Raw genomic sequence first — 21,207 nt, 5'->3', positions numbered from 1 at the left:
CTTTTTACTTTTAATTACCCCTCATAGAGTCATGCAGCATAGAAAGAGGTCCTGCTTCACTTGCGCATGCCATAGATACATAGACAATAGGTACAGGAAGTGGGCCATTCGGTCCTTCGAGCCATTCAATGTGGCTGATCATCCACTATCAGTACCCCGTTCCTGCCTTCTCCCCATATCCCTTGATTCCGCTAGCCCTAAGAGCTCTATCTAACTCTCTTTTGAATGCATCCAGTGAATCAGCCTCCACTGCCTCCTGAGGCAGAGAATTCCACAAATTCCGTAAGGTTCTCTGGGTGAACCTTGATGCCCCATCTAAACTAGTCCCACCTGCCTGCTTTTGGCCCATATCCCTCAAAATCTTACCTATCCATGTACCTGTCCAAATGTATTTTAAATGTTGTTATTGTACCAGCTTCAACTACCTCCTATGCCGGCTTGTTCTCTCTACCCATGGAATGTGAAAAATTTACTCTCAGGTTCCTATTAAATTTTTCCTCTCTCATCTTAAACTAATGACCTCCAGTTTTTAATTCTCCTACCTTGGGTAAAATACTATGTATTCACCCTAGCTATTCATGTCTTGGTCTTATATACCGCTACACAATCACTCCTCAGCCTCCTTCACTCTAAGGAATATAGTCCTAGCCTGCCCATCCCCTCCCTATTACTAATCCCCTCAGGTTCTGTTAAGATCCTTGTAAATCTTCTCTACACTCTTTCCAGCTTAACAACATCCTTTCTATAATAAGGTGACCAAAACTGCACATAATACTCCAAATGCGGCCTAGCCAATATTTTGTACAACTGGAACATAACAATCCAACTTCTATACTGTATACCGTGACTGACAATGTTCAATGAACCAAAAGCCTTCTTGACCACCCTATCTACCTGTGATGCACTTTCAAGGAACTATGTATCTGCACTCCAACATCCCTCTGCTGTACAACACTCCCCAGGGCCCTGCCATTCACTGTGTAGGTCCTGCCCTGGTTTGACTTCCCAAAATACAACACCCCGCACTTATCTGCATTAAACTCTATTAACCATTCCTCTACCCATTTGGCCAACTGATCAAAATCCTGCTGTAATTTTTGATAATCATCTTCACTATCTACGATACCATCCACTGTGTTGTCTTATCGTTATCCCATTACCTGTTGCCTTTCACTGGAATTACAGTGCAGGCCTTATATCCGCCCTAGGAGTAAATTGCCACTTTTGGATGTTCGTGTTACTAATCTCGTTTCCATTTCTGATCACTGCATCAGATATTCACGTTGGGTTGGCGAGAAGATATTCGGCCGGGAGATTCCTTACATGCTAGAAAATATTGTTTTGACGCAGTTTCACAAAGCAGCCAAGTAACGCTATTTGATTGCCATGGAATGAAAGGAAATCAACTATGGAAGTACAAAAAGGTGAGAGATGCAATTTAATATACAAAACGATCAAACATTAAAATAGTGAGTATGAAGAAAGAAAATTAAGTGTTTTTCCAGTCCATCATAATTTTGGAACCTCTTCTATAAATTGATTAATTTACCGTTCAACGACTACAGATTGTCATTCAGCTCTATTAAGTTAAGAATAATTAAAACTAGTGTAAATTAATTAGAACTTCAGCTGAAAAGCAAAAGTTTTCAATGAAATATTTCAGATGATCCTATCTAACATATATCCATCAAATCTCATTTACCATACTTGAGATTTTCTATGCCTGATTAGCTCAAAACTTCCAAAAGACAACAGTTCACATCTGAAAAAAATGTAATATAATGCAGGCAGAAAATAGATGGGTGACCACTAAGAAAGGGAGTATGCAGTGCATCCCTCCTGGCAATCCCCTCCGAAACAAGTTGGGGGAGTGGGGTGACTGTTTAGAATACTGTTGGGGGTTAGGACTTTTCAGGGGAGAGCAGCATCAACAATCAGGTCTGTGGCACCAAGCCTGACTGTGAGTCACGACAGGGAAGGGTGAAGTCAGACATTGCTACAGTGATTGGAAACTCGTTGGATAGGGGGACAGACAGGAGGGTCTGCGGCTGTAAACGGGACTCCAGGCCAGTGTGTTGACTCGCTGGCACCAGGGTCCACAATGTCTCAGAGCGGCTGCAGAACATTCTCAAGGGGGAGGGCGAGCAGCCAGAAGTCGTTGTGCACATTGGCACAAATGACGTAGGTAGGAAAAGGAATGTGGACCTGCAGATTGAATAAAGAGAGTTAGGCAAAAGTTAATAAAGTATGATCTCAAGAGTAGTATTGGGTAGCCTTGAAAGGGTAGCAGTTGTACAGGGCCCTGGTGAGACTGCACCTGGAGTATTGTGTGCAATTTTGGTCTCCTAATTTGAGGAAGGACATTATTGATATTGAGGCAGTGCAATGTAGGTTCACCAGGTTAATTGCCGGGATGGCAGGACTGACATATGATGAAAGAATGGGTCGACTAGGCTTGTAATCACTGGAATTTAGGATGAGAGGGGATCTTATAGAAACATATAAAATTCTTAAAGGATTGGATAGTCTAAATGCAGGAAAAATGGTCCCAATGTTGGGGGAGCTGAACCAGGGGTCACAGTTTAAGAATAAGGGATAGGCCATTTAGGACTGAGATGAGAAAAAACGTTTTCACCCAGAGGGTTGTGAATCTGTGAAATTCTCTGCCATAGAAGGCAGTGGAGGCCAATTTACTGGATGTTTTCAAGAGAGAGATAGATTTAGCTCTTCGGGCTAAAGGAATCAAGGGATATGGGAAAAAGCTGGAATGGGGTACAGATTTTAGATGATCAGCCATGATCATATTAAATGGCGGTGTTGGCTCATAGGACCGAATGGCCTACTCCTGCACCTATTTTTCTATGTTTCTATTCTCGGATTCTCCCAGTGCCACATGCTAGTGAGAGAAGGAGTGGGATAGATGAATGCATGGCAGGAGCAAGCAATTTTATTTTGGATTGGGATCCCTTAAGTTTCGGTGGTGATCTATACAAAAGGGACGGGTTGTACCTGAACTGGAGGGGGACGAATATTCTTGCAGGGAGGTTTCCTGTTTATACTAGAGTAGCAGGCGGATGGGAACCAGAATAGAAGCTCAATGGATGGAAGGACTCATGGGAAGGTAGAGATTATGACCTGTAAGTCTCAAAGGAAAGACAGCCAGGGAAAAGTTGAGGAATATGGTGAAAATGATGGGTGTGTTTATTTGAAACACAAGAAATATCATGGGGGTTAAAGCAGATGAATTTAAGAGTCTGGAACTATGATGTCATGGCCATTACAGAGACTTGGTTGCGAGATTGACAGGTTGGCAGGACTGGTATTCCAGAGTTTGATCTTTCAGTTGTGATAGAGAAGGAGGCAAAAGAGGCTTCATGAATCGGGGAGAATCTCACTGTGGCACTCAGAGAGGACATGCTGAAAAAATAGCTTAATGTTCAGAAGTCATTGGTATTTCAGTATACAGCATGGCTTGATTTCCATTCAGTTATTCACTGGTCACTGAGTGTCTGCTTTAAGCAAAGATTGGTTTATTTCTGTTTATGGATGTTCATTTGAAGTTAATCATGAAATAATATAAGATATCTGCTTGTGTGTCTTTGTATTGTAGTCAGCTGCCCATTCATTCTCTTTTCATTCCATACTGTTTCATCATCCTGATACAAAGACGTACAGTTTTGTAGGTTAGTTGGTTTGGTTTAATTGTAATTTGCCCCTAGTGTGTGCAGGATAGTGTAAGTGAGCGGTGATTGTTGGTCGGCGTAGACTTGATGGGCTGAAGGGCCTTTTTCTGCACTGCATCTCTAAACTAAACTAATCCGTAATGTGAAGATTTTTGCTTGCAAGCCCACAACTTAACACTAAGTGGTGCAATTTGCTGATGGCACAGAACCAGTTGCAATTTTGTATTTAGAGTAGGATCATTCCTGAATTTACTTATTCCCAAACTTTCTTAGAAATTAATAGGATAGCTGACTGTTCATTAGTCATTCATGTTTAAAGTTTTAATATAGCTGAACTTCTGTCTTAGAAAACGTCCCTTCCCTGCTGTCTGCACCACATCAAAAAGACATTTGCAATCTTTCAGTGAAAGCTACTTGCTTGACACTGTCCAAGTTCATTTCCCATGAAGAGAAAGTTTAGAAATTTTTATGCTAACATTTAGATGAAGTTTTAGATGACTAAAATTTCCAGAGAAATAGCAGGCATGTCTACGAGAGCCAATTTTCCAAAACAAAATTCAGTTCACACACCAATTAAAATTAAAAAAAAAGATCAGACATGCCTTATTAATGTTAACCTTTTAATTCAATGTAGCTTAGAGATACAGCGTGGGAACAGGCCCTTCAGCCCACTGAGTCCGCGCCGACCAGCTTTCCCCATACACTAGCACTGTCCTGCACACACTGGGGACAATTTTCAATTTTTACCAAGGCAAAGTAACCTACAAACTGTACGTCTTTGGAGTGTGGGAGGAAACTGGAGAACCTGGACAAAACTCACAGGGAGAACGTACAAACTCTGTACAGACAGCACCCGTAATCTTGATCGAACCCGGGACTCTGGCACGATAAGGCAGCAACTCTACCGCTGTGCCACCATGCCGCCCTATGGAAAAAGATGGGACATCATGAACACGTTCACACTTTGATTTAAAAATAAAAAAAATTGCATTTCTATTTTTCCCTTTAGTTTAGTGGTTGAGATATCATGGAGAAATGGTGGGAGGAGTAGCAAACTTTCAAAAATGTTGGTACTCCTCTGTAACCATCCACAAATGCAGATGTCCCAAGCTTCCTGCCAAGTTCACTCTAATGTCAGAGTCTAACCGTAGGGCATCCCCTTTTCCTGCTAGTTCCATGGGAATCAGAATGCTAAATATTTCCATATTTAAAAAATGACAATTTGCTACAAATGACCATTGTAGCAAATATAACACAGCCTGTTTTTTTTTTTTAAATACATTTTTGTTACTTTAAGTTTGTAGGTAGAAAATTCTAAATTTAAAAAAATGCTCTTTTGTACTCCTTTTCAGATGTTCTAATTAATAAGCATCTAGAATATATCTGGTAATATTTTTGAAAAAAATATTAAAATGAACAATTTAAAAATGCTCTGGAGTTGTCTGGTTTATGGAAGATAGTGTATAGTGCAGAAAAAGGCCCACCGATTCTGCAAGGGCCAGCAATTCCCGTACACCTACACTATCCGACACAAATTTAAAATGTTTACCAAAGCCAATTAACCTACAAACCTGTAGGTACATCCTTGGAGTGTGGGAGGAAACCGGCCATGGGGAGAATGTACAAACTCTGTACAGTTGTAGTTGTAGTCGAACCCGGGTCTCTGGGGCTGTAAGGCGGCAACTCTACCACTACGCCACCAATTCGATCCAATTTGTGAACCCAGCTACAAAGACAGATGTATACAGCAATTCGTTCTTTCCCCCGCACAATTAAAGCATGGAATAATCTCCACCCAACTATAGTTACCCAACCAGATGCAACTAAATTTAAAGTAGCTCTTTCTTCCCAATAACTCTTTCTGGCTTAAGCCCTCCCTTCAGTTTAAATTCCATTTGGAATATTTTGGAGGACCAAGAAACCAAGAACCAAGAACCTTGCCGCATCAAATATTGGCCCAGCTCGTTGCCTGGAAATATTGGCTATGGTTTTGACATATTTATCGTCCAGAGGCAGAGGAACAATTGGCCTGGAATGAATTGGACTCCTGTGGCATAGATGGTGTGTCTGCTGGACCCCCAATAGAGCACAGGGGATGTTCTCCCCTGAAATGCTCCCAAAAGCTTAGAGAACTGGCAAAATAAACCACTGCCCTGCTCACCACTCTCAGCTTGGCTGGATGTCAAAGTCCAAGGGTAGAGTTATGTAGCATGGAAACAGGTACAGGGCATCAAAGGTTACCGGAGATGCAGGAGAATGGGGTTGAGAGGGAAAAATAGATCAGCCATGATTGAATGGCGATGTAGACATGATTGTCTGAATTCTGCTCCGATGTCTTGGCCCAAATTGTCCATGCAGACCAGGTTTTATAAGTGAACTAGTCTCATTTGTCCACGTTTAGCCCATATCCCTTGGAACCATTCCTATCCAAGTACCTGTCTGAATGTCTTTTAAACACCTTCTTGGAGCCAGTTCCATGTATACATCACCCTCTGTGTGAAGTAACTGCTCCTCAGGCATCTTTAAAAACATTTCCCTCACCTTAAACTTATGTCATCTAGTTCTGGATTTCTCTATCTCGGGAAAACCACTGACCATTCACCTAATCTTTCCCTCTCATGATTTTGCGTACCTCTATAAGGTCAACCCCTAGTCTCTTGCGCTCCAGAGAAAGAGGTCTCAACCTATCCAGTCTTTCCTTGTACTTCTCACCCTCGAGTCCTGATAACATGCTGGTGAATCTTCTCTCCACCCTTTCCAGCTTAATGAAATGGTTCCTATAACAGGGCGACCAGAACTGCGCACTGTACCACAAATGTGGTCTCACCAACTTCTTCTGCATCATCTGCACTGATGAAGGCAAGCATGCCAAACTGCCCTGTTTACCTTCCGTCGCCACTTTCAGGGAACTGTATACTTGTACCCCTAGTTCTCCCTGTTGTACGACATTCATCAGACACCTACTATTTACTGTGTAAGTCCTGCCCTGGTTTAATTTGCCAAATTGCATCATGGCATACTTGCCATTCCTTGGCCTACTTCACTAACCTACTTCAAAGATCCAATCCAAAAACTCTTGCTTGGTTTTTCAATGCGGTATGGAACTCCTGATAGATGATATATTTTTCTGCCCATTCCACCACAATATCCTCCCAGTAGATATATTTCAGTGGACTGTTCAATTGTTAAGACAACTTGGTGCTCAAGCATATCCATAAAATCTGGACGTGTTTATATACCAGTTGGGAGTATTGAATACTACCCAGGAACCAGAACCATATAACCATATAACAATTACAGCACGGAAACAGGCCATCTCGGCCCTTCTAGTCCGTGCCGAACACTTATTCTCCCCTAATCCCATCTACCTGCACTCAGACCATAACCCTCCATTCCTTTCCCGTCCATATACCTATCCAATGTATTTTTAAATGATAAAATCGAACCTGCCTCCACCGCTTCCACTGGAAGCTCATTCCACACAGCTACCACTCTCTGACACAAGGGTTGTGGAAAATATTTTAAAAGCATGTTGGCAAGAGCAAATTGTACAGGTGCGTGATAACTTTGAAGTGTCTGACGTACAAACCATTTATTCTGATCTTTTGTTTTAATCTGTTTCCTAGGGCAAGACTTTGTACCATCCAGTCAGTATTAGCTGCATGGACTGCAGTGCAAAAGACAGAAACATTTTTATGAACACCTGTAATCCTTCTTCTCCCACTCAGCAATGGATATTTGAAAATATAAACTCAACAGTCTTGGAATTAATGAACATCAAAGATTTGTAGTGACTTTTATTTAAAACATTGATATGTAATCATTCATTTTTTTAAATTAAGAATGTTTTTGAAGGGTTTTTTATAGCTGAATCCAGGTTTTTTTATAATAATGGCTTTTTGGAAGGTTTAATCTCAGGAAAGAACAGATGGGGAAAGGTATTTATTAATGATGATATAAGACACTCTTGTTGTGGACCAGTGCTTGTATGCTAAAATATAAAAACTTGAGCTAATTTCCAGTGCCTTGCAAGTGAAAAGCAGAAGTACAAGTGACAATGGTTCAGATCACACTCTGGCAATTGGCAGTCTCATTATTTAGTGATTGATTTCCTCAATTAATTAAAGCACGTTATAACTTTGTAAAAATTAATGCAAGCAATTACTTAAATTAACTGATGTCGTATAGTTTTTTTTTTAAATACTGAGGTGGAAACTTTAAAATTAAATGCAAATATTTTCTAAAATGATGAAAAGACTATATGATTTTACCACGACCTTGTCATTTGCTGTGGTTTCAAAAGTCAGTTGATAATATATCACATTAGTTTATTCTCTATTTTATTTAAATATCCTAACTCCAAGAAATACTTTTGGAAGAGCTCTGTTGAAATTACTTGGAATGATATAAGATGTACTATGGTGCCTACATTGTATATTTTCTGGGAGAGAGGCTTCAAATCAAATTAGTAATTACATGTAGATACCAATGTCACAATATTACTATTAAGATTTGAAGTTTACTTATTCCTATTACTTTGCACTTTAACAATTTTCTTTTTGTTACCAATCTTGATAGTGAAACTGACAATAATTATGGAATGTAATGATTTGGATGCAATGCTAGTAACAAAATGCCATTAATCCCAGAGAGATATTGCATAACAGCCTTGTTTTAGCTGCCAATGGACAACAGTTAAGCACAATTTTGCTTTATTTACAAATAATACTGATCAGATCACACAATGACATGGCTGGTAGAGGTGCGCCAGCGACCCGGGTTTGATCCTGAGCTCGGATGCTCTCTGTGTGGAGATTGCACGTTCTCCTTGCGACGGCATGGTTTTCCTCCGCCGCTCCCATTTCCTCCCACATCCCAAAGACGTGCGGGTTTGTAGGTTTATTGGCTGCTGTAAATTGCCCCTATTGTATAAAGGGCCTGTCCCACGAGCATGCGTCAAGCGCGACCTAACGTGGTCGCTTGAGCCGTACGGCCTTGCAGGGCCAGTCCCACTTCGATCGCCGGAGCCGTATGGAGTTGTGCGGAGCTGGTCCCGACATCGCGCGGGGCTCCGATAAACTGACACTGTCCAAAAATTCCGCGCGGCAACAGCCTGCTGGCCCACAGCCGCATTGAGGCCATACGCACCGCCTCGATGGGCATGCGCAGCGTCTCGGTGCCGTACGCAGCGTCATGACGCCGTACGTCACACACGAACTTCCCACGGACTTCGCTCGAACTTCATGTCAACTCGTACGGGATCACTCGACCTCCGCGCGGCCCCCGCTTCCGGTTTGGTCGCGCTCGCTGCATGCAGTCGCATGCTCGTGGGACAGGCCCTTTAGGAGTGGTTGCTAAATTGGGATAATATAGAACTAAGGTGAATGGGTGATCGAAGGTTAGCATGGATTCTGTGGGTCGAAGGGCGTGTTTCCATGCTGTATCTCTAAACTAAACTAGAACCTTTTACACTTATGCCTATGCACATAATTACTTCCAAATAGCATTCAAGATCATGAGTTTATGAATAGATCAATATTTTCTAATGTGAAGGATTTTAAGGAAAGCATAATTATGATTGGGCTAGTGGTATCAAGGGATATGGGGAGAAGGCAGGCACGGGTTATTGATTGGTGATGATCAGCCATGATCACAATGAATGGCGGTGCTGGCTCGAAGGGCCGAATGGCCTCCTCCTGCACCTATCTTCTATGTTCTAACTCAGAATTCCTAATACAATTTTCATGGGTTTCTCCAAAAGAAAAAAGACTCTTTTCATAAGTAAGTTAAAAACTGAGGGGAAAAAAACCTACTAATGCTAGAAATCTACAAAGGAACAGAAGATGCTGGAAATATTCAGCAGATTAGGCCACATCTATGGGATAAGAAATTAAGTAAGAGTTTTAGTTTAGAGATCCTGTGTCAGCAGTGATGAAGTTCTGATGAAAGGACTCTGACCTTAAACTTTGAATCTTTTTCCCCCCAACAAATGCGGCCTGACCTGCTGAGTATTTCCAGCGTTTTCCGTTTTTGTTCTGCTCTTTTCACACATGGAAACATTATGTACTGTGTAGAATTTAATAGAATAGAAACAGACTATTCGATCGCATATATCTATGCTTAAACTTCACAGATTAACTTCTGCCCATCATATTTCTCATTGTCCGAACAAAAGAGCTTTTTAGAATTTGTTTTTCTCCCATATGTTCTTATTCATAAATTTAGCAATGTTATAATGTCTTACCCTTGATATAGGTAGCACTTAAAAAATTATTTATGCTTTGGCTGTTGCATTTCTTGTCAAGGCAAGCATTTATAAGTCAACCCCTCTTGCAACTGAGCTGGCGGTGAATCAGCCTTGAATTGCTGCAGTATTTGGTGAAGCTACTCCCATAATTATGGGCATACTGGATTTTTTAAACTCTGTTTTAAATTCCATTAGCTCTTTTAAACACCTTTCATTGCACCAATTTTTAGCTCATTACCCGCAGAATCCTTTTCATTTCAAAAAGGTAAACTTAGTTGATTCTGGCATAGGGGTAGGTGTGGGAAGGGTAAAGCTAAGTGGTTAGCAAATGTGTGCAGGTCTTAGCTTTTATAAATGTTAATAGTTTGTATATTGTTCCAGGGGATAATTTTATGAAAATAGAATGTGAATATCTTTTAGTCTATTGTGGGGTGGAATGCTTTTCTGAGAAATCCAGAATTCAGTCATTTCATGTACCATATGCACATGTAAAATACCTACTATGTACATATGACGACCCAGAATCTTGTATAGTTATTGATAGGACATGTAAATAGGGCGTTTTTTGCCTGACAATGTATATTTGAAATGTACTGTTCATAATACAATGCATTAGCTACAGAATATAATCTGCAGAAGTAACCTGCTCAACCAAGTAACTTGCTCAACAGAAATGTTTTTCTTGAATTAGATGTTTGCTGGCTCCAAAACAGATTGTTTAAAATACTTTTTTTAAACTGATTTTGCATTTGGTAATTTTGTTTTTGCTTTGTAATCTTTGTAATCGAGGCAAGGTGACATAAATTGTACCATTAAATCAAATATGAACAGTTTTGCCATTCATTTACTCAAAAAGAATATATGCACATCTAGTAAAGTCACTATGATATTAGTATTATTTAGATTTGTTTAGTATAGGTGTCAGGAATTATGGGGCAAAGGCAGCTGTGATTGAATGGTGGAGTTGACTTGATAGGCCAAATGGCCTAATTTTGCTTCAATCATTTATGAAATGATTAACTTGTTTTTGGACATAATGAGAATTATGTACACTTTGTTTGGAATAATTTCACAAATTGCTTGGATTTGGCTCAGCTAGAGAAATATCACACTTGGAGGGTTTTGACGATGTCCACAAGTTTATATTTGTATAATGGTCTAAGTGTAATTGGCACAGTAAGGAAAAAGAAATATCTGCTTCTAAACTCAAGTTAGTTGGGTAAAACTCAAATTTTGAGTCAAGCGCAAACAAATCATACATATGGATAAGGATGGTTTGTTCCATGCTCAAATACATCATATGAAGAAACTAGCATGGTTTTTAAGTCATGCAAGAGCAGAACTGCAGGAAACAGAGGAGACATGGGAGAGGGCTTATAGGGAAGAATTGTTCTCAAGTTTAGATTTCTGGGCTTTTAAGCTATCTTTTCTCCCCAAATACAGAAGAAAGAAAAAAAGGAATGACTCATAATGAGCAGCAAGCATCCTTGATGTAATTCTTGCTTCCCTTCTGCAATGCATTGTGAAATTGGACTGAATGGGAAGAAGTGATGAGACTGTGAAAGAAGGAAATGATGCACTGGGCTGTGTTCACCACTCTCTGCAGTCAGTCAAGGTTTACATCCTCATTAAAAGTCATAGAGTAATACAGTACAGAAACAGGCTTTTGGGGGCTAAAGTCCTTACCAAATTGCCTACTTGAGCTAATCTCATTTGCCTGCATTTGGCCCATATCCCTCTAAACCATTAAAAAAATGGTACCTCCCGAGTGTATAGAAGGATCTTGGGGCCCAAGTCCATAGTTCCCTGAATGTGGCAACATAAGTAGATAGAGTGGTAAAGAAGGCTTATGATATGCTTGCCTTCATTGATAGAGGCATTGAGCATCATGATGATTGGAACTGAAAAACAAAGAAATGACAGTTCAGCTCTATGGGATCTTGGCCAAACTAAAGTGCTTTCAATTTTGGGCACAATGCCTGAAGAATACTAAACTTAGAATGATAACAAAGTTTAAAGCAAATGTTTATGAAGACTGGTTGAATAAATCTTTGTGAGGTGTAATCTACTTAATTAAAAAGATGTAAATCCTCTTTACTTCTCTTAACTTCCTTAAAGGCAGACTTTAATACTTGTCCCTGAAAATTATTTTGTACACCTTCTTCTAATTTGGGATACATTTTGTTTTTGCTTGATAAATGTATTCATTGCTTTTGAATGCTTATTCTTGGTTATACTTATGAATGGCAGTTATTAGGTTACCTAGGGTAACTAGATACTGCAGAATAATACTCCATAGTTCTTGGAAGTAGGGCTAGGGCATTGCAAAAGCAACTGGGTAGCATGTTTTCCAATGGTGGGTTAATTCAGGAGTCATTTACCAGAAGGGTGTGGATGTTGGAATAAATGAATGTATCTAAACTGCCAGATTGGGTCAAGACACTTGGAAACCCTTCTTCAGACAAAGTACATATAGTTGATTTGCAATGGTCTGAAAGAGTCTAGTAACCCTTGCATCCCCTCTCCCTCTGTCCCTTCCCCAGCCTAGTAATTGTACTAGTTTCACTGTCGTCCTGCAGAGTTTCACTGTTTGTATCACTCTTTATCACCTTCCCCACAGCCAACAATGGACCATTGTGGGCTTCACCTTTCCTTGATCATTGCTGCTTTTTGCATACTGGATCTTTCATTAATTTGTTCTATGTACCTTCTATATCTCTACATAGATACATAGAAAATAGGTGCAGGAGTAGGCCATTCGGCACTTCGAGCCTGCACCGCCATTCAATATGATCATGGCTGATCATCCAACTCAGTATCCCGTACCTGCCTTCTCTCCATACCCCCTGATCCCTTTAGCCACAAGGGCCACATCTAACTCCCTCTTAAATATAGCCAATGAACTGGCCTCAACTACCCTCTGTGGCAGAGAGTTCCAGAGATTCACCACTCTCTGTGTGAAAAAGTTTCTTCTCATCTCGGTCCTAAAGGATTTCCCCCTTATCCTTAAGCTGTGACCCCTTGTCCTGTACTTCCCCAACATCGGGAACAATCTTCCTGCATCTAGCCTGTCCAACCCCATAAGAATTTTGTACGTTTCTATAAGATCCCCTCTCAATCTCCTAAATTCTAGTGAGTATAAACCAAGTCTATCCAGTCTTTCTTCATATGAAAGTCCTGACATCCCAGGAATCAGTCTGGTGAACCTTCTCTGCACTCCCTCTATGGCTATAATGTCCTTCCTCAGATTTGGAGACCAAAACTGTACGCAATACTCCAGGTGTGGTCTCACCAAGACCCTGTACAACTGCAGTAGAACCTCCCTGCTCCTATACTCAAATCCTTTTGCTATGAAAGCTAACATACCATTCGCTTTCTTCACTGCCTGCTGCACCTGCATGCCTACTTTCAATGACTGGTGTACCATGACACCCAGGTCTCGCTGCATCTCCCCTTTACCTAATCGGCCACCATTTAGATAATAGTCTGCTTTCCTGTTTTTGCCACCAAAGTGGTTAACCTCACATTTATCCACATTATACTGCATCTGCCAAACATTTGCCCACTCACCCAGCCTATCCAAGTCACCTTGCAGTCTCCTAGCATCCTCCTCACAGCTAACACTGCCCCCCAGCTTAGTGTCATCCGCAAACTTGGAGATGTTGCCTTCAATTCCCTCATCCAGATCATTAATATAAATTGTAAATAGCTGGGGTCCCAGCACTGAGCCTTGCGGTACCCCACTAGTCACTGCCTGTCATTGTGAAAAGGACCCGTTTACTCCTACTCTTTGCTTCCTGTTTGCCAGCCAGTTCTCTATCCACATCAATACTGAACCCCCAATACCGTGTGCTTTAAGTTTGTATACTAATCTCTTATGTGGGACCTTGTCGAAAGCCTTCTGAAAGTCCAGATACAACACATCCACTGGTTCTCCCCTATCCACTCTACTAGTTACATCCTCGAAGAATTCTATAAGATTCGTCAGACATGATTTACCTTTCGTAAATTCATGCTGACTTTGTCCAATGATTTCACCACTTTCCAAATGTGCTGCTATCCCATCTTTAATAACTGACTCTAGCAGTTTCCCCACTACCGATGTTAGACTAACTGGTCTGTAATTCCCCGTTTTCTCTCTCCCTCCCTTCTTAAAAAGTGGGGTTACGTTTGCTACCCGCCAATCCTCAGGAACTATTCCAGAATCTAAAGAGGTTTGAAAGATTATCACTAATGCATCCACTATTTCTGGAGCTACTTCCTTAAGTACTCTGGGATGCAGCCTATCTGGCCCTGGTGATTTATCGGCCTTTAATCCATTCAATTTACCCAACACCACTTCCCGACTAACCTGGATTTCACTCAGTTCCTCTATCTCCTTTGACCCGCGGTCCCCTGCTATTTCCGGCAGATTATTTATGTCTTCCTTAGTGAAGACGGAACCAAAGGAAGACATAAATAATCTGCCGGAAATAGCAGGGGACCGCGGGTCAAAGGAGATAGAGGAACTGAGTGAAATCTAATGGCCCACAATGGTCCGTCTAATTTCTCTTTCCCCTGACTCTCCGTCTGAAGAGGGGTCTCGACCCGAAACATCACCTTCTATTCTTTTTCTCCATAGATACGGCCTGACCCACTGAGTTACTCCAGCTTTTTGTGTCTATTTTCGGTGTTATATATGCATATGTCCTGAAATGGAACAATGAAATTATTTCTTGCATAGTACACTACTATAAACATCAAAAAAGTTCAGTAAATATAAAAAACTATAATAGTGCATAATAATTATAATAGTACACTAAAATAATAGTGCAACAAACAATATGTGCACAATGTAATAGTGCAATAAACAATAACAGTGCCCTAATAATATTGCATTAATAATAATTGTGCAACAAACAAAAATAATTACAATTAAATTCAATTCAATTCAACTTTAATGTCATTGCACAAATACTAAGTATGGGTACAACGAAATGCAGTTTTGCGTCAGTCCGTAGTAGTAGTGCATATAGAAATTTAAAAAAAAGAAGATACAGAATAACCAAAAATACAGAATAATTAAACAATGGGGACGGAGGGACCGGAGAAATCTATCGGCGGGACTCCGAGTTCAGCAATGTGATGGTATAATTGTAGAAGCTGTTTCTCATCCTACTGGTACGAGACCTGAGGCTCCTGTACCGCCTCCCTGATGGGAGGAGGGCAAACAGTCCATGGTTGGGGTGGGAGGGATCTTTAATGATCTTCCCAGCCCGTCTCAGACACCGTTTTCGGTGGAGGGCATCCATGGCAGGGAGCGGGGCACCGATGATGTGGACCGTAGGCTGATGATGTAGGCTGGAACTCTACTCTTTGGAGTTTAGAAGAATGAGAGGCGATCTCATTGAAACATATAAGATCGTGAGGGGCCTTGATCGGGTGGATGCACCGAGGATGTTCCCAATGATCGGGGAAACTAGAACTAGGGGACATAGTTGCAGAATAAGGGGGGGCTCTTTTAAAACTGAGATGAGGAAGAACTTCTTCACCCAGAGGGTGGTTAATTTATGGAATTCACTGCCCCAGGGAGCAGTGGAAGCAGAAACTTTAAATATATTTAAGACTAAAATAGATGGTTTTTTAGCTGCCAAGGGGATAAGGGGCTACGGGGAGAGGGCAGGGATATGGACCTAGGTATGGTTAGTATAGTAAGACCTGAGTGATCTCCTGGACAAGTGTCGATCGCCTAGATTGGGGTCGGAGAGGAATTTCCCGGATTTTTTTCCCGAATTGGACCTGGGTTTTTATCCGGTTTTTTGCCTCCCCCAGGAGATCACGAGGTTTTTGGGGTGGAGAGGGGTGATAGCGGTATAAAGGGGAGGGTAGTGTCTTGTGTTCTGTGTCTTGTGTCTACTGTTTGTGGGTAAGTGTGTCTGTTTAGTGTTCAGCCATGAGCGAATGGCGGTGCGGGCTCGACGGACCTGGTGGTCTACTCTCGCACCTACTTTCTATGTTTCTATGTTTCTATGCGCGGTTTTCACCACCCGTTTTCACCACCACGCCTTCCTGTCCGCAACAGTGCAGCTGCTGTACCATACCGTGAAGCAGGTGGTCAGGATGCTCTCGATGGTACAGCGGTAGAAGTTGGTCAGGATCTGGGGGGACAGGTGGGCTTTCTTGAGCCTCCTCAGGAAGTAAAGGCGCTGCTGTGCCTTTTTGATCAGCTTGGAGGTGTTGAGGGATCAGGACAAATCCTCCGAGATATGTACCCCGAGAAATTTGTAGTTGGAGACGCGCTCCACCTCAGTCCCGTTTATATGGATGGGGGTATGACTGCCTCCTCTGACCTTCCTGAAGTCGACAATAATTTCCTTCGTCTTCTTGGAGTTGAGGACGAGGTTATTGTTGGCACACCAGGTTGTCAGGTGCTGGACCTCCTCTCTGTAGGCTGACTCATCGTTGTCACTGATTAGTCCTACCACCGTGGTGTCGTCAGCAAACTTAATGATGGCGTTGGATCCGTACTTAGGGATGCAGTCGTGGGTGAAGAGGGAGTAGAGGAGAGGGCTGAGCACACAGCCACAGTTCAGTGTTATAGTGGAGGAGGTGAGGTTGTTGACCCTGACAGACTGTGGTCTGTTGGTGAGGAAATCCAGTGTCCAGTTGCAGAGGGAGGTGGAGATGCCAAGTCCGCTGAGTTTGGTGATCAAGCTGGCGGGGATGACAGTGTTAAAGGCAGAGCTGAAATCAATGAACAGCAACCTGATGTAGGAGTTGTTGTTGTCCAGGTGGGTCAGGGCAGAGTGTAGGGCCGCCGATATGGCGCCCTCTGTAGACCTGTTGGCCCGGTAGGCAAACTGATGGGGGTCCAGTGTGGGTGGGAGGCTGGCTTTGAGGTGAGCCAAGATCAGCCGCTCAAAGCACTTAGCAACGACAGGGGTGAGTGCCACTGGGCGGAAATCGTTGAGACTCCCTGTGGCTGACTGTTTGGGCACTGGCACGATGGTTGATGTCTTGAGGCGAGTGGGGACAACACCCTGGGCCAGTGAGAGATTGAAAATGTCGGTGAAGACTGGGGATAGTTGTCCAGCACATGCCCTAAGCACCCGGCCAGGGATGCCATCGGGGCCGGCAGCTTTGCGCTCATTCACCTTGCTCAGTGCATCTTGTACAGCAGAGGTGGAGAGACTGAGGGGTTGTTCATTCGGGGGTGGAGCAACTTTGATGGCTGGGGTTTTGTTGTTCCGGTCAAAACGAGCATAGAAATGGTTTAGCTCGTCAGGAAGGGTGGCATTGTCTGGGGGAGGGGTGTTAACTTTATGGTAATCGGCAAGGGATTTGATTCCTTGCCACATGCGCCTGGGGCCAGAGTTGTTTTGGAAGTGCTCCTCAATCTGCCGTTTGTGATTGAGTTTGGCATTCCTAATTCCCATTTTCAGATTGGCCCTGGATGAGCTGTATCCCTCAGCGTTGCCAGATCTGAAAGCGGCATCGCGAGCCTTCAGTAGGAGTCTGACCTCCCTGCTCATCCACGACTTCTGGTTAGGGAAGGTCATTATCTCTTTGTGGGTAGTGACATTATCGGTGCAGAATTTTATATAGTCCATAACTGTTGAGGTGTATGAGTTGATGTCCACTTGTGAATTGAAGGTGGACTGAGTAGCGAACAGACTCCAGTCTGTCTGCTGAAACTGCTGCTGTAAGACAGAGACAGCCCCCTCAGGCCAAACCTTCACTGTCCTCATGGTAGGTTTCACACGTCTGATCAGAGGTGCGTATTTGGGGAGCAGGAACAGAGAGAGGTGGTCAGACTGACCAAGGTGGGGGAGGGGGAGGGCTTTGTAGGCTTCAGTAATATTAGTATAAACTAAGTCCAGAGTATTGTTTCCTCTGGTTGGGCAGGAAACATGCTGATGGAACCTGGGGAGTACAGTTTTAAGGTCGGAGTGGTTGAAATCACCCGCAACAATAAATGCCCCCTCTGGGTGAGCAGATAGATGTTTGCTGATAGCAGCTTGCAGCTCTTCCATTGCTAGCCTGGCATTAGCGTCCGGGGGTACATAGACTGCAGTGATAACAGTCGATGTGAATTCTCTGGGCAAATAGAAGGGCCTGCACTTTAACATCAGGTATTCCAGGTCAGCAGAGCAGTGACTACCAATCCTAACAACGTCCGTGCACCATGTGTTATTCACATAAATGCACAGTCCGCCGCCCTTGGTCTTACCGGAGTCCTCCACTGATCTGTCGGCCCTGAAGACAGTGCGCCCCTCCAGCTCGATGCCGTTGTCTGGGATGTTGTCGTTGAGCCATGTTTCGGTGAGGACCATGGCGTTGCAGTCGGCGATCCTTCTGTGTGTGGTGATCCGCAGCCTTAGTTCGTCGATTTTACTCACCAAGAATGCCTGCCTGATTTAGGATCAATGCATGCACATGATTATTAACACCGAGCGGGTAACATATTTTGTGATATGCGTGTCAGGTCATGGGTCATTCAGGATAAACATTCTCACCAACTGAGCTACTGTGTGTGTACGGATCTGCGTTTCATACGTATTTTCCAGTTTTGCTTCTTCAAGGTAAGAAAACACAGCTTTTAAATCTATTAAGGTGTAGTTATGGTTCATTTGTCCAAAACTACGATGATTTTGGTAATTTTATTGCTTTATGCTTCGGTGAGTGAGCGAGATCGTGATGATGAATAACAACCACTTTTTTATTGTTTTTGTTGGGGGGGGGGGGGGGGGGAAGAGTGCAATGAAATAGCTATAGGCCTTGCCTTCTTTGTAGTCGCTACGCAGGCGAGACTTCAGTGAAGTAGCTGGCTGGTTAGACTCATAACTGGAAAGATGATTTGACAGCTCGACTATAGATGTGGGAGGCCAGCAGTTTAGTCCTTCAGATTCTCCAAGCCACACATCTTTCAGTTCGATCGGGAAGAATTTTTTCTCCACATTTCAAGATTCCTCTATTGATCAGCATGACGGCATTTTTCTTCACTGGCAGTCGGTAGCACGGGCTTCATTCATGTACGATGCAGCGTCAGCAAGAACAGCGAGTTTCTCTTTTCGTCCTGTCTTTTTCAACCCTGTCCGCTAAAAAATGCTTCAAAGCTTCACTTTCCATCGCAGAAAATCATCCAATGTCATATCGTCGTAATTTGGGTCAGCCATAACCAACATAAGATTCAAAGAAGACGAAAACTCGGACTGCAAATGGCTCACAGTTTATACTCGTTCACTCACTTTTTTGTTATCCCGAATGACCTTTGACAAATCTCATGATTCCTTGCGTTTATCGAGATACCGAACTCGCTTATTGGGATGAGAAATCATGTCACCCATCCCTTTAATGTTTGGCCACTCGCCCAAGCGCGGCCCTCGCCTTTAATTCGTGCCCATGGATGCGGCGCAACCTAACCTGCTGGCCGTGAGAGGAGGCGTGTGATTGGTGGGATTCCCTCCCCCCCTCCTCGTGCCGTTGGCTGCAAAGACCGTAGAGCTGCTGCTCTAAGATCTTTGGTTGGCTGCGCCGGCCGTCAGTCGTTGCCATGGGGACGGGGTTTGGTTGCGGTGCGGGCGGAAGCGCGAGCCGGACCTTCATGAAGCTTCTCGGCGAGAATGTGAGGCTCGGCCGCGGCGCGGCGCGACGCGACCCGACCCGACCCGACCCGGCTCGGCTCCACTCCACCCGGCCCCGGGCACTGGGCCGCTGGCAGCGCGCAGCCAGGACCGCTGTGGAGGGGGTGACACACACAGGCTGTGGGCAACGCGAACCCTCGGGGGAGGCAGCGGGGAGAGGGGAGGGAGAAATGCGCGCACACACCTACACCCTTCGGAGGAGAGGGGAGGGACACACACACCCACCCACACACGCACACACATACCCACACACACACACCCACACACACACACCCACACACACACACCCACACACATACATACCCATACACACACACACAGCGGGGTGTCACCCTTCAGAGGGGAGGGGAGGGACACACACACACATACATACACACATACATACACACACACACATACACACACACACATACATACATACACACACATACATACACACACACACACACACACAGCGGGGTGTCACCCTTCAGAGGGGAGGGTAGGGACACACACACACGCACCCATACACACACACACACACACATACACACAGCGGGGTGTCACTCTTCAGAAGGGAAGGACACGGGGACGCATCCATACACATACCCACACAGCGGGGTGACACCCTTCAGAGGGGAGGGGAGGGACACACGCACCCATACATATACCCACAGACCCACACACAGTGGGGTGTGAGAATCTCACCATTCAGAGCAGAGGGGAGGATAGGACACACAGACTGGGGTGTGATGGTGTCTCATCTGTCAGAGGAGAGGAGAGGGAGGGTACACATGCACACAAACACAGTTAGGTGTTAGCGTCTCTCTCTGCAGAGGAGGATAGGGACACACACGCAATGGGGTGTGATGGTGTTTCATCTTTCAGGGTGGGGGAGGGAGAATAGGGACACACAGGCAAAGGAGGGTTTCACCCATCAGAAGGAGAGGACAGGGACGCAATCACACCAACTACACGCCGCTTTGGTGAAAGTGCCTAGAAAAGTCTCGGTAAAGAACACACACACAGTGAGGTCTGATAGTGTCTCACTCTTTGGAGGGATGATAGGGACAAACACACACCAACTACATGGTGCTCTGCGGACAATGTCTGGCCCTATAGAAACCCCCTAGGGAAGAACACGAACAGTGAGATGTGATAGTGTCTCATCCATCAGAGGGGAAGGACAGGGCCACACACACACACACACTGACTGTCTGAGGACAATGTCTGACCCTATAGAAGACCCCCAGAAAAGGACGCGCACATACCAACACAAGTAGGTTGCGATGGTGTCTCACCCTTCAGATGGGAGCGATGGGGTCATACACACCAGCCTTCACACTGTTCTGGGGACTGTCGGTCCAAATATTATCCAGCGACGAGAAATAGGGACACAGCAACCTGCAACCTGCTCTGGGGACGTTGACTGACCCAATACAAGTTCCCATGAAATGACACAAACACGTGTCCAGAGACACCGAGTGGGATGTGATAGTGTCTCACCCATCAGAGGGTGTGGGGACAGTGGCTGGCAAATAGAAGATCCAGGAAAAAGGAACACACACACACACACAAGAGTGCGTCATCTATCAAAGTGTGTGGTGGGTGGGTAGGGATAAGGATACACACACACCACTGTGGGGACTGTCTGGCCTAATAGAAGAAATTTGGG

At 43.9% G+C, this 21,207-nt stretch overlaps 2 protein-coding genes across 7 annotated transcripts in view; both read left to right on the top strand.

Moving 5' to 3' along the window:
- Positions 1–7,876, top strand: part of galnt10 (polypeptide N-acetylgalactosaminyltransferase 10) — a 58,703-nt gene extending 50,827 nt beyond the window's left edge. Inside the window, exons 11-12 of the mRNA XM_033029353.1 lie at positions 1,275–1,424; positions 7,310–7,876. Coding sequence (XP_032885244.1) covers positions 1,275–1,424; positions 7,310–7,474 — 315 coding nt within the window. The 3' untranslated portion in view covers positions 7,475–7,876. The remainder of the gene's footprint in view (positions 1–1,274; positions 1,425–7,309) is intronic.
- Positions 7,877–19,409: 11,533 nt separating this feature from the next.
- The window catches only part of LOC116978300 (rho GTPase-activating protein 26-like), a 143,866-nt gene continuing 142,068 nt past the window's right edge, over positions 19,410–21,207 (top strand). For 5 of the 6 annotated variants that reach the window (XM_033029350.1, XM_033029348.1, XM_033029347.1 and 2 more), the window contains exon 1: positions 19,446–19,534. The gene's annotated coding sequence lies outside the window, so the exon portion shown is untranslated. Of the gene's footprint in view, positions 19,535–21,207 lie in introns of all 6 variants that reach the window. The other variant, XM_033029352.1, reaches the window with a different exon arrangement.

This window comes from Amblyraja radiata, chromosome 11 (assembly GCF_010909765.2).
Source record: "Amblyraja radiata isolate CabotCenter1 chromosome 11, sAmbRad1.1.pri, whole genome shotgun sequence".
In the NCBI taxonomy this organism is placed as follows: domain Eukaryota; kingdom Metazoa; phylum Chordata; class Chondrichthyes; order Rajiformes; family Rajidae; genus Amblyraja; species Amblyraja radiata.
This window is presented reverse-complemented; position numbering and strand designations above follow the sequence as displayed.